Source organism: Orycteropus afer, unplaced genomic scaffold (assembly GCF_000298275.1).
Source record: "Orycteropus afer afer isolate SDZICR_OR568_19922 unplaced genomic scaffold, OryAfe1.0 scaffold00267, whole genome shotgun sequence".
NCBI classification, from domain to species: domain Eukaryota; kingdom Metazoa; phylum Chordata; class Mammalia; order Tubulidentata; family Orycteropodidae; genus Orycteropus; species Orycteropus afer.
In genome coordinates this window covers 2494845-2511486 of record NW_006921854.1, presented here as the reverse complement: position 1 = coordinate 2511486, position 16642 = coordinate 2494845, and the positions used below count along the sequence as shown (strand labels likewise).

The 16642-nt window shown below is 42.0% G+C and overlaps 1 protein-coding gene and 1 non-coding gene across 2 annotated transcripts in view; both read left to right on the top strand.

Moving 5' to 3' along the window:
* Window positions 1-16642, top strand: part of LOC103205054 (tomoregulin-1) — a 124426-nt gene that overhangs the window by 28475 nt on the left and 79309 nt on the right. Inside the window, exon 2 of the mRNA XM_007950320.2 lies at window positions 4855-4964. Coding sequence (XP_007948511.1) covers window positions 4855-4964 — 110 coding nt within the window. The remainder of the gene's footprint in view (window positions 1-4854; window positions 4965-16642) is intronic.
* LOC122150965 lies at window positions 14149-14256 on the top strand. The gene has a single exon (XR_006163916.1). It is a non-coding gene; the product is annotated as a U6 spliceosomal RNA (small nuclear RNA).

The window sequence follows — 16642 nt, the reverse complement described above, 5'->3', positions numbered from 1 at the left end:
TAGCGATAATTTAGGTTCTAGCTTGGACATCCATTAATGAAACACAATGGGTGGAGCATATTATAGTGAAGGAATCTCAAGCCAAGGTAGCTAGTGGGACCTTGACCCACAGATAAAATAACAACTTGTTCTTGTGTGTGTGTGTGTGTGTTTAATAGAAGCAGATCATGTTAGAGACCAGTTACCATTGAGTTGATTCCAGTTCATGGTGACCCCATGGGTGTCAGAGCAGAAATGTACTCTGTGGTTTTTAGGCAGCAGATTGCCAGGCCTGCCTTGTAAGGCCCCTCTGGGTGAACATGAATCCTCCAGCCTTTTGGTTGGCAGCAGAGCACATGAACCATTTGCAACTCCCAGTGATGTCCATTGTATTACAGAATATCATAAAACCCAGTGTGAGCTTTAAGGCTACAAGAAAAAAAAGAAGAGACATGTATTAAATTTCATTTGTCAGATTGGGCAATTCTTATTTCTATACCACTAAACTTATTTAAAGGAGTTCTGGTAGCACAGTGCCTAAGGCATCAGACTGCTAACCAGAAGGTTGCTGGTTCAAACCCACCAGCCACTCCTTGGAAGGAAGACGGAGTCATCTTCTATAAAGATTTACTGCCTTGGAAGCCTAATGAGGGTTGCTATGAGTTGGAATCGAATCGATGGTAATGAGTTTGTTTTTCTTAAACTTATGTAAGCCTCTAGTAGAGCTTAAGATGTTATATATTCTAACCCTCTTCTCCTGGCTGGTTCTTTATTAGTATTTAGTTATCTTCCTTGGGTTTGAAGATGTATAATTGACAGTAATTAGAATCAGACCTTGTGCAGGTTCCCAGCAGGAGGGTGGGTGGATAGAATAAAAACTCTGCATTTAGGATTGAGCCTCGAGCTAAAGCAAATGATCAAGGTAGAAAAGAAAGAGTGAGCCAAAAGTGGGAGATGAGGACAACGAAGAAGGTAAAACCTCCATGGCCGGGGGAGAAGGGGATTAAAGATGGTTATGTATTGGTTTAGTGTCCTCTTAAGTCTTTGCTCATGTCTTTTTTTGGTATGTATACTTAAACTTTAGAGGAATCCAATTCTGTGCACCTGAGATTCATTTATGGAAAAGAAAAAACATTTTTTGGACAGTCAGTCTAGGAATGGGAGACCCAAGACACCATCACAGGGCAGAGGGAACAAATGAGGCAGAGAGAGGCAATGACATGTCATCCAGAACAAACGTGACTAGACGTATAACCTCCTTGCCTCAGTCCACCAAGTCTTGCTTTGAAATCTAGAAACAGCCAAGGATGGCGATTGCCCGGAGAAGTGCTTCTTGTTTGCCAGGACCTCATGACACCTTGGAAAAGACTTTTTAGTGACTGTGGTGTAGTAAATTACATAGTGTGGCTTTTCTAGCCATAAGTCTTTGTAAGCTCTGTGGTGGAATTTGCCATGAGCAACTGAATAGCTCCTGATTGTTAGAGTTATCCACCTGGGGTATTTCTGTTGAGAGCAGCATGAAGCACTCTTCTGGGAAGTTCTCTTTCTCTCACGTATAGAATTCTGATGTTGGAATTGGTTAGTTTGGCCACTCTGCCAGGCTCAGAAGAAGCCCTCCTAGAGGCAGAAGTGGTCTCTCTGACAGCTGGGTGAGAGAGGTGTGCTGCTGAGAGACACATGCTCCTGAGAGACATGCACTTGCTGAGAGAGAGATATGAGAGACAGGTGCTGCTGAGAGACACATGAGAGACATGTGCTGCTGAGAGAGACGCAAGAGACGCATGTTGCTGAGAGAGAGAGATGTGAGAGACATATGCTGCTGAGAAAGAGACTGCTGGCTGCTAAGTGAGGTGGCCAGCTGCGAGAGACAGTGCATTTCTGAACTTGAATTATAGCCTGTTGCTTCCCTAATAAATTCCATAATCTGTGAGTTCTGTGTGGCCACTGCAGTGAATTATCGAACCCAGTGGAGAGGTGGTAGGTGCTGCGGGAGGAAAGGTTGGTGTCAGGGTTGGTGAAAGGGCTGGAGGGAGACAGCATGTCTGACCTTGCAGGAATAGGCCTTGGGCTACTGATGGTGATTCTGTCTTCCTCTTGTGGGGTTAGAGGAGGTCAGAAGATGCGGCCTCCCTCCCCCTTTGGCAGTGATGCAGGAGACCTTGCATCATCTGAGAAGATGGGGACTCTGAGGTGTAAGGAGGTAGATTGCTCTTCTTACATTCACTCAGCTATCAAGGGACTCAATTTAACTTGGGCCTCTTTGCTCCCAGATTCATGTGTTCCATGTGGTCACTACTACTGCATTGGGATTTTTTTTAATGGGATTGGGGTGAAAGTTTACAGAGCAAATTTGTTTTCCATTCAAAAGTTCATATGTATTTTGTTTTGTGATATTGATTGCAGTCCCTGCAATGTAACGACAGCTCTTTCCCCATTCCTTCCTGTGGCTGCCTTTACCCTGTGTCCTTCTTTCCTATGCGTCTGTGCCCTTGAACTTTCTCCCTGTGCAAATGCTGCCCTTCTCATCTTCCATGGCTGATTGTTCTAAGGAGGGTACCAACCTAGTGTTCATCTTGTAGGCCTGCCTGTTGTTTAGCTGGAAGCCATGAGAGTGAGTTCAGTTTCAGGCCTGCAAAGTGACTAGGGGCCATAGTTTTAAGGGTTTCCCCCGTTTGGGTCAGACCAGTAAGCCTGTTTTTTTTTTTTTTTTTTAATGATTTTGAATTTTGTCCCACATTTTTCTCCCACTCTATGCTGGGCCTCCAGTTTTGATCCCTTTCCGAGTGATTGGTAATGGCACCATTTAGTTCTTCTGGTCTCAAGGTCTTGTAGGGTGAGGTCCCCATGGTCCGCTAGTCCTTTGGACTAATTGTTTCCGTGTGTCTTTGATTTTCTTCACTCTTCTTTGTTCCAGACAAGGAGAGACCAATTGTTGAATCTTTGATGGCTGCTTGCAAGCTTTTAAGACTCCAGTCACTGCTTGCCAAAGTAGAATATAAAGCAATGTTTCTGTGTAGTATTTTAGTTGAGCTTGATGTCCCCTGTGACCATGGTCCTGAGCCCACAGGCCAGCAACCCACTTTCAGATGGTATTTTAAAAGTCATTTGTTTTTTCCTAGAGTGAAAACACAGTCTGTGAAAGTAAAAGTAAGAGATTTATTGAAGGTCCAGAGGTGGTCCACACTGGGAAGACGTCCAGATTCACAGAGTGAAGATGGCTGTTCTCCCATACAATGAGAAAGAAAACCTTTGTGTAGAGTTGGAGCAAGAACTGAAAGTTACAAAGTCATAATTGACTGAAGGACAATTGGGGAGTCAAAGGCGGTATCTAAAAGGGGATTTAGAAGGGATCGGTGGGTAACATACAAATGGGATGACATGATTGATTAAGTGTATGTGCTCTTCAGTTTATTACAGGAAGTCACAGGACAGTGGCAGGACAGTTTTTTTTTTCTAGTCATGTGTTACTATAATTGCTTTCTTTATCATGTCTCTTTCTGGGGGTCCATTGTAAAGGTGTGTTGATAATGCTGTGCATCAAGCCCCTTCGGGCATAAGCTGTCACATCTTGCGTCTGTTTGACCACAGAAGAAAGACCCTTTAGGAATAGATTGTGATATCCTGCACCTGCCAGACCTCAGAGAAAAAAATTGTCTCCTTTAGGGTATATGGTTAGGTCAACACCAAGTTAGAGGAACTGATGTTAGAAGCCCAAAATCTAAGCCCACTGCCCTAGGCAGTTCCGACTCAGCTGTCCTCATAGGGTTTCCAAGGCCATACATCTTTACTGAAATAGATTGCCTCATCTTCCTCCTGAGGAGCAGCTGGTGAGTTTGAACCACTGATCTGGTTAGCAGCCAAATGCCTTACCCACTGTACCCCCAGAGCTCCTTGCTGTTAGAAGAGGCATCTTTAAAATTCAGCATGGGTTCTAGACTCATGCCAAGACTTTGAAATGGAGTGAAGGCCCTGCTTTCAGGCAGTGCTGTTTCCACACACCAGGTGCCTCTGGTTAGTTCCTCTTACCGTGTTGTTTGGATGCGTGCTTTGTTGTTCTAGCTCCCCCTCCCACTGGGGAAGGTTTGAGAATTGTGTTGCAGCAGCTTTCTCCCAGTCCTGTGTGATTGGCAGCTTTACGTACCACTAACCTTGAAGCAGTTTGCTTGGTTCCTTAGAAAGCTTGGTTTGATGTTTCTAGGGCAAGACTGACACAGAGCAGGAGCAAAATGACCACAGAATGGTAGTATTGTTCATTGAGTGTGCTTCCAATGGTAGAGTAAAATTAAATCAGTCCTTTAACAATTTTACATCTAGGAAGATTTTGAATCTCTTTAATTCTGTCCACATCAATGCTATGTATATAATGTATGTATATTACAATTCAAGTTCATTTCATAATTGTTTTGTATTGAAAATAGCTTATTTGTCCTTACTGAATATGATCACCCAACATTTATTCTGGGTACCAAAAGGATTAAGATTCCTTTTTGTTGTTCCTATTTAAGTTATTTGTAAGAAATAACGTAATCAATCACAAGAAATGTAATATAAGATATTAAATAAGAAAAGTATTTTAAGTTCTTGGCAGGTCAAAATAGGAAAATTCCATAGATTTATCTTTAGAAATTATGCTCAATCCAAGCTTCTGAGTTTTAGTTTGGTTTGTGTTACTTTTGGGTTAATTATGCAAGATTCTCTTTGAGGGTTACTCAACATTCTGTGCCCTATAGGATTTGCTTTCTGTATGTTATTTCTTATTAAAATTGTGAATTGGATGCTGAATACATTTTAAAGATTTACTTGCTTTTTTTAATGTACATCCAGACGAAAAAGCTAAATATATATATACATGAAACAATTTTTCCTCTTTTACAGAGTTCAATGTGAGGGACTCTGATGTAAGAGTTTGTGATGACTCATCATGTAAATATGGAGGTGTCTGTGAAGAAGATGGAGAAGGTTGGAAATGTGCATGCCAGTTTCAGGTGAGGAAACCAGACATACATGTATTTTCAATTTTTTTTATTTTATAATTCAACATTCTTCAAGCTCCAAATACTGAACCCCACAAGGAAGTCAGAGTCTCAGCCTACCAAATCTCTTTTTTTTTGACTGATACAGTCCTACAATTAGTACTTTCATGCTTTGTTCATGGAATTAAGAGGACACACTGGCGATAATTGGTGTGAAGATGATTTGAAAAAAATGCCAGCAAACATAAGGTATTACTGTCACTGAAAGAAAATAGGCACTATTTGCAGTAGAGTCTGTTACTTTACATGTTGCCTTTCTTTTTTGTTTCCTTGTCCTAGTCTCTTTCTCTCCCCCTTCCACTTTTATTTGCTCTTGTCTTACCTCTTTAGGCAAAGCATATGACTGACTTGGAACCTCAGGTCAGGTCAAGGTTAGGGATGGACAGGAAAAAGGAGCGTTTCTGAATGTCTTTCCTTTTCAGATGCTGTTTTAGTTGGAGTTCTGTTGTCTAAAAACTGTAGAATATAGGAAGCAAAATATGTTACATTCAATTCTTCCTTTTTGTTTATTTTCTATGATTAAATTATAATCTGGCTTCGTGATGTTTCTCACAAGATGGTCCCCAATTCAGGGTTTGAAAGGAGGCAGAGAAGAACCAGAACTTTTTTCATTTGTGATTTTGTTCTAAACTTATCTGCCATTTTGGATTTTAAGGGGGAGGAAAGGGTATAGAAAGCAGGAATAGGAGTCTTGGAGTGTCAGTGTTTCTGGTAAGCCAGTATAACCTCAGGCAAATTTTTATATGATCCCAGGTAGTTTTCTCTGCATCAGTATTCCATCTGTAAGGAAAAGGCAGTTTTTGTACTCTCTTGGTACTGTAATGAGAATCAGAGTCGGAAAGAGCTTGTATATGAAAACTCTTGGAAATTTATAAACCATCATGTTACTTATTTTCATTAAGAAAAATGGAGAGTTTAGGTAAAGAAGGATATGTGGTTGTACTGTTGTCCAGCTATTAGAGTTCTTTATCGTCAGAAAGGGGCTTTACGGTCAATTACTTGGAGTGGTATGAAGGTTTCTCTTGGGTAGTTTCACAACAGCCATCTTAGACGTGGCTGAGCTAATGCCGTGTCCACCCTTACATGGTGACTCACGTGGTGTAGGCTGGCCAGTCTCTTGTGACTGGCTGCCAGGCTCCTCCCTAAAAAGGAATAACAACTAAAGTGGACTTCTTTCTTTAAAAGATACCTGCATGTATGTGGTCTAGCGAGCGCCATGTAACTGCTTTCAAGGAAGATGATAAGGAACTTCTTTTTTAGGGGGCACAGTAGATTCAGGGTCTTCCTGTCTTTGGCCTGTAACCTGCTTGACTGCTTGTCTGGCTTTGTTGTGCTCCTTTGTTGGACGTGCAGTTAGTAGCTCCTCCTTGGGTCCAGTTTTATCCCCAGGACTTATCAACCACTTTTAGCTGTCTTGGGATTCTATAGAGAAACAGAACCAGTGAGGTGTGTGTGTATTTATGTACTTCTGTAGTGATACCACCTCGGAAACCCAAGGAGGGGTCGTTATGAGTCAGGTCCAACTTGATGGGACATAACAACAACAACACAGAGATTTATTTATTTATTTATTTATTTTAAGGGAGTGGCTTATGCGATTGTGGGTGCTGGCAAGGCCAAAATCTGTAGGTCAGACAGTGGGCTAGACACTTACAGACCCGTGTCCTGAGATCTATAGGTCAGGCAATGGGAAGAGTTTGGCGATGAGAGAGAGAGAGCAAGTTCTGTTGAAATATAGTGTATAGTCTGGAGGCAGAGCACATACTAAGGAAACTGCCTTTTGAACTGAGTGATTGATGCCATTGTATTAGATTACATTATAGAGCAGCATCTAGTCTAATGTTTGGCCAAACCCCTGTGAGAACCATAGTCTAGACAAGGTGACACATCTAATGAACCATCACACTAGCTTTACTTACCTTAACACTTGGTAGTCAAACTGCTAAAACGAAAGATAAAAAGAAAAACCTTAAATATATTCCTTTTAGAGAGAGTAGAGCGGAGAAAAACGGTAATATTTGACATCCCTGTAATGCCACCAAGGAGCCCTGGTGAAGCAGTGGTTGAAAGTGCTCGGCTGCTAAGCAGAAGGTCGGGATTCAAACCCACCAGCTGCTCCGTGGGAGACAGATGTGGCAGTCTGCTGTTGTAAAGACTTACAGCCTTGGACACTCTAACTCCGCTCTGTCCTTGAGGGTCTCTGTGAGTGGAAATTGACTCATGGCAGCAGCTTGGTATGGGTTTATAATGCCACCTAGGTTAGTTATCTGTTGCCGAGTAACACACCGACATTTTGGCTTTAAATAATGAGCGTTTATTAACTCCCAGTGTCTTTGGACTGGGAATTTGGGTGTGGCTTATGGGGTACCTCCGACTCAGCTGTCCCCAGACTGCAGTCAGGGTGTTGACCGGCTGCTGTCCTCTCCAGGCTCCACTAGGCTTACTCACGTGGCTTTTGCCGGACTCCTGGTCCTTGCTGCCCATTGACATCAGTTTTTCGCTATGCGGGCCTTTCTGTAGGGCTGCTGGCTTTACCCAGAAGGAGATGAGAAGCCAGTAATGCTTGATTTTCTCCTTGCGTGTGATGTGTCATTTTTCTCTGGCTGCTTTCAGGATTTTCCCTTTGGTTTTGGGCTTTCGTAGTTTGACTATCAAGTGTTTAGGTATGGGTTTCTTTTACTCTGTCTTGCTTGAGGGTGCCTGAGCTCCTCAATCTGTAAATTTATATCATTCATTTAATTTGAGAAATATTTGATCGTTATTTCTTAACGTCTCTTTTCTGCCTCCTCTCTTTCCTCTAATCTGAGACTTCAGTGGCTGTGTTCCATCTTTGATTTTATTTCCAGATCTCCAAGGCTTTCTTCTTTTTTCTTTTTTCCTCTAATTTTCTTTCTGTTCTTCATAGTGGATACTTTTTGTTGACCTACCTCTTATTCATTAACCCTTTCTTCTGTCTTCCTCCTTCTGCCCATCTAGTGAGTTTTCACTTGGGATATTTTATTTGTAACTTTGTAGTTTCCACTGATTATTTTTTTGAGAATGGATCATGTTTTTACAATTTTTTCATATGAGAGTAATTTTAGACTCATTTTACGCATTGTGAATGATACGGTTTAGAGTGTCTAAATTCTGTTATGTTCCTTTGGAGACTGTTTTTATTTTTCAAACCGTTAAGTTGGCTGAACTCAAACTGCAGGCTCTGCTTTCCGGTGGTGAGTGGCAGCACCACCGTCAGTTCATTCCTTTTCGCCTTAAATGGGTGGGCTGTGTGGAGTCGGCCCGCACAAGGATGATTCAAGGTCAGCCAGAAATTTGGTCTGAGTTCCTAGGGATCTGGGACTCCTCTTCTCTCCTCCCTTCCGGGCTTTTCTGTCTGTCTTTCCAGTGGCTTTGCTCCCTGCACTCTGTCCTCTGGTTTTTGAAGCCAGAAAGATTGTGGGCGGTTACTGAGTTTTAGCTACCATGAATGGGAAGACTAGGGCTGTTTTCTTCCAAATGTCTTAAGTATTTCCCTCTCTTAAATCCTCTGATGTGAACTCATTGGGCCAATGGGATGCCTCTGTGCAGAGTGACGTGCTCACCAACGATAGGATAGCAGACTGTCTGTTTGTCTTCAGCCTCTTGGTACTGCGTTTGGTCAGTCTTTTTAAATTTTGTAACTCTGATAGGTGCAAATGAGAAGTTTTTATTTGTATTTGGTTACTAGAGAAACTGAAAATGTGCCAGTATCTGACCATTTTTATATCTTCTGTGAATTAATATTTCATATTTTCCCATATTCTGGAGTGTTCTTTTTCCTATGTGTTGATTTGTAAAGATATATGTATCCTTATGTATGTACTCACATATGTGTACCCGTACTATTCAATCATTTATTATTTACTGCACTGGACATTGTTCTAAGAATTTTGTATAGATTGACTCATAACTCTCAGGAAGAGCTGTGTTGCAGATGCTGTTTGATCTTTTTTGAAAAGGGTGCTATATGTCCCTAGTAAACAACTCGAACAGTGTAACAAAATATGTAATGAGCCATGTGGTCCTTCCAGCCCAGCCCCCAGGAGCTTTTCCCACTGCATCTGTTAGTAACTGTGGAGTTTTCTTCCAGAAGTAATCTCTCTTTATACAAAAGGATATGTGTTTTAATTCCTTTTGAAAGTACATGAGTCACTTAATAGTATTTTTCATTGAGATCATTCTTTTTCAGTTTATATAGATTACCAAAATAATTCTGTATTTTAAGGAAATTATCCTGTTGCCGTTTTCATTTTGTTTGTATTTTTCGATATAAAGAAGTATTAATTTTGATGTCATAGCTGTCTGTTTTTGTCTTTATCGTTCTTCTTTTCTTTACTCTTGGAATGCTTTTTCCTGTACTCTAAGATTATGAAGAAACAGTCTTGTGTGACCTTTATAACAGACTCGAACGGTTAGAAAATCCTCTCGTGATCCTGTTTGAATCCCTTACATTCTTTAATTTGTGGCAAAGCAGGAAAGAGAAATAAAAGTGAGGGATTGAGATCAGTAGACGTTTATCCCCTGCCTGCTTTGGGCTGGATCCTGGGCGCAAAGCTGTGGGTATAAAGATGTTTCGGGACAGGCCCTTACTTTATGGGGGCAGATTGCCTGAGGGCTCACATTGTGGTTGGCGCTTGCTGATGAGCGGACTTTCTGTCTGCTCTGCCTTCTTACGAACCTCTTCAGCTTAGACTGAGGATACTGCTAGCGTGAAAACAATGACCTGATGTGCACGTTCAGCACGTCTCTGCTGGGTGTTATGACATATTGCTCAATTCATTTTTAAAACTGCTTAGGATTCAACGTGCCTTTGATCTAATAAGAGTTTTCTGGGACACAATTTAAATACATTCTAATAGATAACAGGATTGTAAATAAAAGTCTGATCCCCCCCCCATTTTGCTAATAAACCAAAGAACACCAAACCCACTGCTGTCGAGTCGGATCCGACTCATAGTGACCCCTCTTTGGGTTTCTGAGGCAGTATCACTATGGAAATAGATTGCCCAACCTTCCTTCCGAAGAGTGGCTGGTGGGTTTGAACCACCAGCCTTCTGGTTAGCAGTCAAGTGCCTTAAGCACTAATAAGGGTGGTTATATCTTATCACATATATAAACAAAGCCACTCTTACTAATTTTTGCAAAAAAAATAAAACAAAACAAAACTATAAATACTGCATCTTCCATTTAAAACTTAGGTAATGTACAAAGAGTAGCACGTATGATTTTTTTTCTTTGTTTTTTATTTTCCATTTTGTGTTCTTTCTGGTTCTCTGGACTGTGTATTTTTCTGAATTAATAAATGTGTGTTCTCTATGGATACCATGACTGCTTATTAGACTTTGTCCTTATTTTCTTATTTATGGTATTCAGCACAGTCCCTGACACACAGGACGAAACCCACCCCACCCCACTGCCATTCAGTTGATTCTGACTCAGAGCAACCCGATAGGACAGAGTAGAGCTGCCCCATAGGATTTCCAAGGCCGTAAATCTTTATGGCAGCACACTGCCTCATCTTTCTCCCCAGAGTGGCTGGTGGGTCTGAACTACCGACCTTTTGATTAGCAGCCCAGTGCTTTGACCCCTGTACCACCGGAGCTCCTTTAACATACAGGAGATGCACAAAATGCTTGACGGGATGCAGCTACCTCGGCGTACTTCCTTTTATTTTGCGTTGCTGTATTGCACCTCGCAGAGACTACCTTTTTACAGATTGAATGTTTGTGGTGACTGCACTGAGCAAGCCTGTCAGCACCATTTTCCCAACAGTGTGCACTCACTTCTTGTCTCTGTGTCATGTTTTGGCAATATGCACAATATTTCAAACTTTTATAATGCTGTTACACACTTTACAGACTATAGTGTGAACATAACTTTCACCTGCACGGGAAACCAAAACTTTCGTGTGACATACTTTATTGTGATGCTGGCTTTCTTGAGGTGATCTGGGACGAACCTGCAGTATCTCCAGGGTCTGCTTGTACTTCAGATAGCTAACGGTACCATCATGTTCTTCTGGTTGGAGAAGATGGAGGGGTGAGTTCTTTCCCTCAGCCAGGAGGACAGTATACAGGAGTCGAGCCTTGGTTTAGAGTTAGGTTGTTGTGGTAGTGCAGACGTCAGAAATTACATGCTGTTAAAATTGCCCAAATGCCTTACTTTGTTCATAAACTTAGTGAGAGGCTCCTAAGACAGATATTTAGAAACTGAGACCGACCAGGGAACAGCAGGTACACTTCTATCTCATTCTCACTCCTGGGTATATGCTTGTTCAATGGAAGTTCAGGCACGTTGCCTATACTGTTTAAGTTTCTTGCTTGCTACTCCCAAGTGCCTGTACTTAACATGTGAGGACACGTCTCATGAGACCCTGCTGAGTAGATTGAGTGTGTGCTGGCTTACATCACACCATTTCCGTGGCTCTTCACTTCTTAGCCGTGACCCTGGGTAGGTATTTAGGACTCAGAAGTGATAACAGCAATGGCAGAAGTAGCTAAAGTTTATTGAGAGTTGACTGTGGCCAGATGGAAGTGCTAAACATGGATGTTTTTGTAGTTAGAACTTACACCAATTTTTTTTGGGGGTAGGCACAATTATAATTTCCATTTTATAGATGGGGAAAATGGTGCCAGTGCTAGCCCATAGTCACATGCATGTTGGGCCCAGAATTTGAACTCAAGGATTTTTGATTTCTGAGCCCGAGCTCTCAGTGATAAAGCGTACGTTTCACAGGCTTGTTATGGTGCCTAAATTAGATAGGGCATTTACAGTTGAAGCATAAAACTCATTGCCATCAAGGCGATTGCGATTCATAGCGACCCCTTCTTGGGTTTCCAAGGCGCTATCTCTACGGAAGTGGAGTGCCCGACCTTCCTTCTGAGGAGTGGCTCGTGGGTTTGAACTGCCATCCTTCTGGTTAGCAGTCAAATGCTTTAGGCACTATGCCACCAGAGCTCCCAAGTTGTAGCATAAAACCAAAAACCAAACTCACTGCCATGGAGTTGGATCCAACTCATAATGACCCCTCCTTGGGTTTCTGAGGCAGTATCACTACAGAAGTAGATTGCCCAATCTTTCTTCCAGGGAGTGGCTAGTGGGTTTGAACCGCCAGCCGTCTGGTTAGCAGTCAAATACCTTAGGCACTATGCCACCAGAGCTCCCTTAAGTTGTAGCATAGTGCTTGATAAATGAAAATCTTTCAGTAAATGTTGGCTGTTACTTTAGAGATTCTCAATCCTATCAGATTTAATACCTCCTTCTTTTAAAGTTTTAATTTATGTATAACATAAAACTTGCCATTTTAACTATTTTTAAGTGTAAGATTCCATGACATTAATTACATTTATGGTGTTATGCAACCATCACCTTTATTTCCAAAATTTTTTCATCACCCTAAACAGAAACTCAGTATCCATTAAGCAGTAACTTCCCATTCCTCACTGCCCTCAGCTGCTGGTAATCACTAGTCTGCTTGTGTCTCTGGGAGCTCTGGTAGCATAGTGCCTAAGGCACTTGATTGCTTAACCAGAAGGCTGGTGGTTCAAACCCACTAGCCACTCATTGGAAGGAAGGTTGGGCAATCTACTTCCATGGTGATACTGCCTTGGAAACACAAGGAGGGGTTGTTATGAGTCGGGTCTGACTCTATGGCATATAACAACAACAACAACTTGTATCTCTGTGTATTTGCATAGCCTAGATATTTCATTTAAGTGAATGCCCCTTTTTAAATAACCAATACTTTATATTCCATTCCTTTACTATCCTTAAGTTAAAATCATAGATCATGTAACCTACCCAAACACATAAATAATCAGTATAAAGTGTGCTTGTAATGTGAAGGGAAAATAAAAGCAGTTTGTAATAAAATAATACATATTTCATGATGTTAGTGAAATCACTACACTAGAGTATATAATAATCAGACACTGTCTTAGGCGGGTTCTCAAAAGAAGCAAAGCCAGTGAAGCTCTATGTTTGTGTGTACACACACACACACACACACACACACGTATGTAGAGAGGGGGAGGGAGAAAGAAATTTATCTCAAGGAAATGGCTCATGCAGTTATAGAGCTTGGCGTGTCTGGAGCCCATGGTCAAACATCAAGCTGGAGTGTTCTCTGGGCTCACGCAGCTGCAGGGGCTGATTGACTCAAGGTTGGCTGCAGGATAGCAGGCTGCCGGCTTCTGAGGCTGATAAATCCAAGAATGGCAGGTGAAGTGGCGGATTGTTGGCTCATGGGCTGCGAAGAAAACGCAGCAGGCCACTGGTTCAAGTCCAGGAGCTGGAGATGATACTGCCTCGGAACCCAAGGAGGGGTTGCTATGAGTCGAAATTGACTCCATGGCAGTGAGTTTGGTTTTCTGGTTTTCCATATTGTTCTGGTTACCTAGTGCCGCTCTGACAGAAATACAACACAAATAGGACAGCTTGATAAACAGGAGTTTATTCTCTTACAATCTGGAGGCTAGAAGTCCAAGTTTAAAGTGCCAGGCTCTAAGGGCTGGGGGAAAGCCCCTCAACCTTGGCATCCAGTCTGCCTCCTGCTTCCGGCCCACTGGAACTAGAGGGGTTTCTTCACTCAGACAGCTGCTGGCTGTTGAGCAATGACATGGTTGCATGCAGAGTTCAAGTGTGCCATAAGCTAGAGACTCTCCCCAAGGCTTCTCGTTATATACAGGAAGCAGACCACATCCCAAAGGCAGCTACTCAGCTGCTTGTGGTAGATCCCACCATGGATTTGAATGCCAGTCTCATCATGGGGAATAACTCCCACCAGCAGCCCAGCCACTCAACCAGGCCCAGCCAAGTTGACACACAAATTTAACTACCACACATACATACACCGGAAACAGGCCACACCCCAAAGGCAACTTTCCTTCAGTTGATAACTGCTCACAAGTTCCACCATGGAGGTGATTCACCACAGCTAATCTCAAAATGGGGAATAACTGCATCATTGCTGCCAAGCCACTCAAAATCACAACCCAGCCAAGTTAAACCACAACCTGAACTACCACAGATACTTGTATCTAACTACAGCCAATGTTTGGGTTTAGAAAAAGATCAGAGGCAATTTCATGCCAGAAGCACATGAAAACAGAAACGTGGAGTGTTCACATTGGCAGCACACACACTAACGATGGAGCAATAGAGAGAAGATGGAGCATGGCTCCTGTGCAGAGATGACACGCAAACGCGTGAAGCGTTCTGTATTTTTGAGAGTAAAATGAATCTGCTTTGTAAATTTGCACCCAAATCACAATAAAAAATGTAAAAAAAGAAGACCAAAAAGCAGAGGTATGGTTGATAGGTAGGTAAAAAACTAATATTAGGGGAGGTTGTAACAGAGTAGATTGATTTGTGTATGGTAAGTCTTGCCATAGTCCTACATGAATATTCAGAAGGACACTCACAAATTGTGAGGCCTGTATAAATCTTTGTTGTATGGAACTGTCCTTTCCTTTGGAGTACATCTAGCAGCCTTGGAATTCACCTGCTAAATGATAGTCATGTCCCTCTTTCATTGTTTGACATGATTTTGAATTGAATTGACAGCAACCACAAGGTTATTGACTTATTGTGGCAGCCAAAAATGCCTCCACAAGGGCACTCTAGGGGGCGATATTGGCATTTTTGAGAGCACGGCGTCAGCCAATCATTGAGCTTTTGTTGTAAAGAGTTGAGTTGAAGAATGTTGTAGTGTAAGCACTTGACATGTTACAGTTTATGGTCTTCTTTGCTAATTATGCTTTGTACAAAGTAACTTGGGCAGACACCATGCAAGTTATTGTGTAAATTTAAATGAAAAGAGAATAAAGGAGTAGGATCCATGAAAAACTGGAGAAGTACAGGTTATTGTTGTTGTTATGTGCCATCAAGTTGGACCCAACTCATAGCGACCCCTCCTTGGGTTTCTGAGGCAGTATCGCTATGGAAGTAGATTGCCCAGCCTTCTTTCCGAGGAGTGGCTGGTGAGTTTGAACCACCAGCCTTCTGGTTAAGCAGTCAAAGTGCCTTAGGCACTACGTTACCAGAGCTCCTTGAGAAATATAGGAAGGCTCCCTAAAGAGAAAAAAAAGAATTAATTTTAATTAAAATTGATTTAGCATTCTGCTGATACCAAGTGTTAATGAAATCAACTTAGTTATAAAATATTTTATTAGCTAGACATTGTTTTAACAGCGCTTGAGATGAGATGGTATGCCATATATATGCTTCAGGAAGTAAATCTGGCTTTTACTTTCATTTTATTCTTTACGTTGTGATTTGGGTGAAGGTTTACATAGAAAATTGGTTTTACACCCAACGTTCCGTGCACGTTCTGTTCTGTGACAGTCACTGCAACCCCCACAGTGTAATAGCATTCTTTCCACTTCCTCCCTGCACCCACCCCTTCCTTTGTCTTTCTTCCCATCCCTTCCACCTTCCTAGCTCTGTCCTGGGGCAGGTGCTGCCCTCTTGATCTGCTTTGGTTGTTTGCTCTACTGAGTGTGTACCCTCTTGGTGTTACTGTTCACTATTAGGCCTATCTATCATTTGGCTGAAAATTGGAACCACAGGGTTAAGTTTAGTTCCTAATTTGATAGGTATCTAAGGGCCATACTTTCAGGGGTTCCACCAGTCTCTTATCAGACCAGTCAGCCTGGTCTTTTTTATGATTTTGACTTTTGTTTCACATTTTTCTCCTACTCTGTCTAGGACCTCCTATTGTGATCCCTTGCAGAGCGGTCAGCAGTGGTAGCCAGGCACCATCTAGTTCTTCTGGTCTCAGGGTTGTGGAGGCTGGGATTCTCTGGTCCCTTAGTCTTTTGGACAAATCGTTTCATTGCATCTTTGGTTTTCTTCCCTGTGCCTTGCTTTGGACGGGGACCACCACTAGTTGCAGCTTGGATGGCTGCTCACAAGTTTGTAAGACCCCAGTTGCTTCTCATGGAAGTAGGATGTAGTTATTGTCTTTGGGGGCTGTGTTCCGCCAGTTGACTTTAGTGTCCCCCAGGACTGTGGTCCTGAGCCCCATGTGCAGTGATTCATTCCCATAAGGTGTCTGGTTATGACTAAGGTATTTTCAGAACTTTGCCCCCCATACACTCTGCTACATCCATGGATATATTTGCAGGACGTATAAAAACATAGGTAGAGATAGCCCTGTTAAATCTATATATGTTAGTGGGTGTAGTCACGTTTGTCTTTCCAGCCCTGTTCAGTTGAGTGTCTATCCACATATCCACTCACAGGTTATTGTTATTACTGTTATTGCAGGGTTGTGTATGTAACAGTATTCACCTTTGTTCCTTTAACTGTTGTGCTCCTCCCTGTGTCTCCACTGCCTTGATCATTACAGTGCTGTCTCATGCAATATTTGTCCTTTTGTGATTGACTGATTTCACTCAGCATGATGTCCTCCAGGCTCATCCATGTTGTGGGATGTTTCAGATTCATTACTCTTTTACATTGTGTACTATTCCATTGCATGTATGTTACTCTTTTACATTGTGTAGTATTCCATTCCATGTATGTTACTCTTTTACATTGTGTAGCATTCCATTGTATGTATGTTACTCTTTTACATTGTGTAGCATCCCATTGCATGTATGTTACTCTTT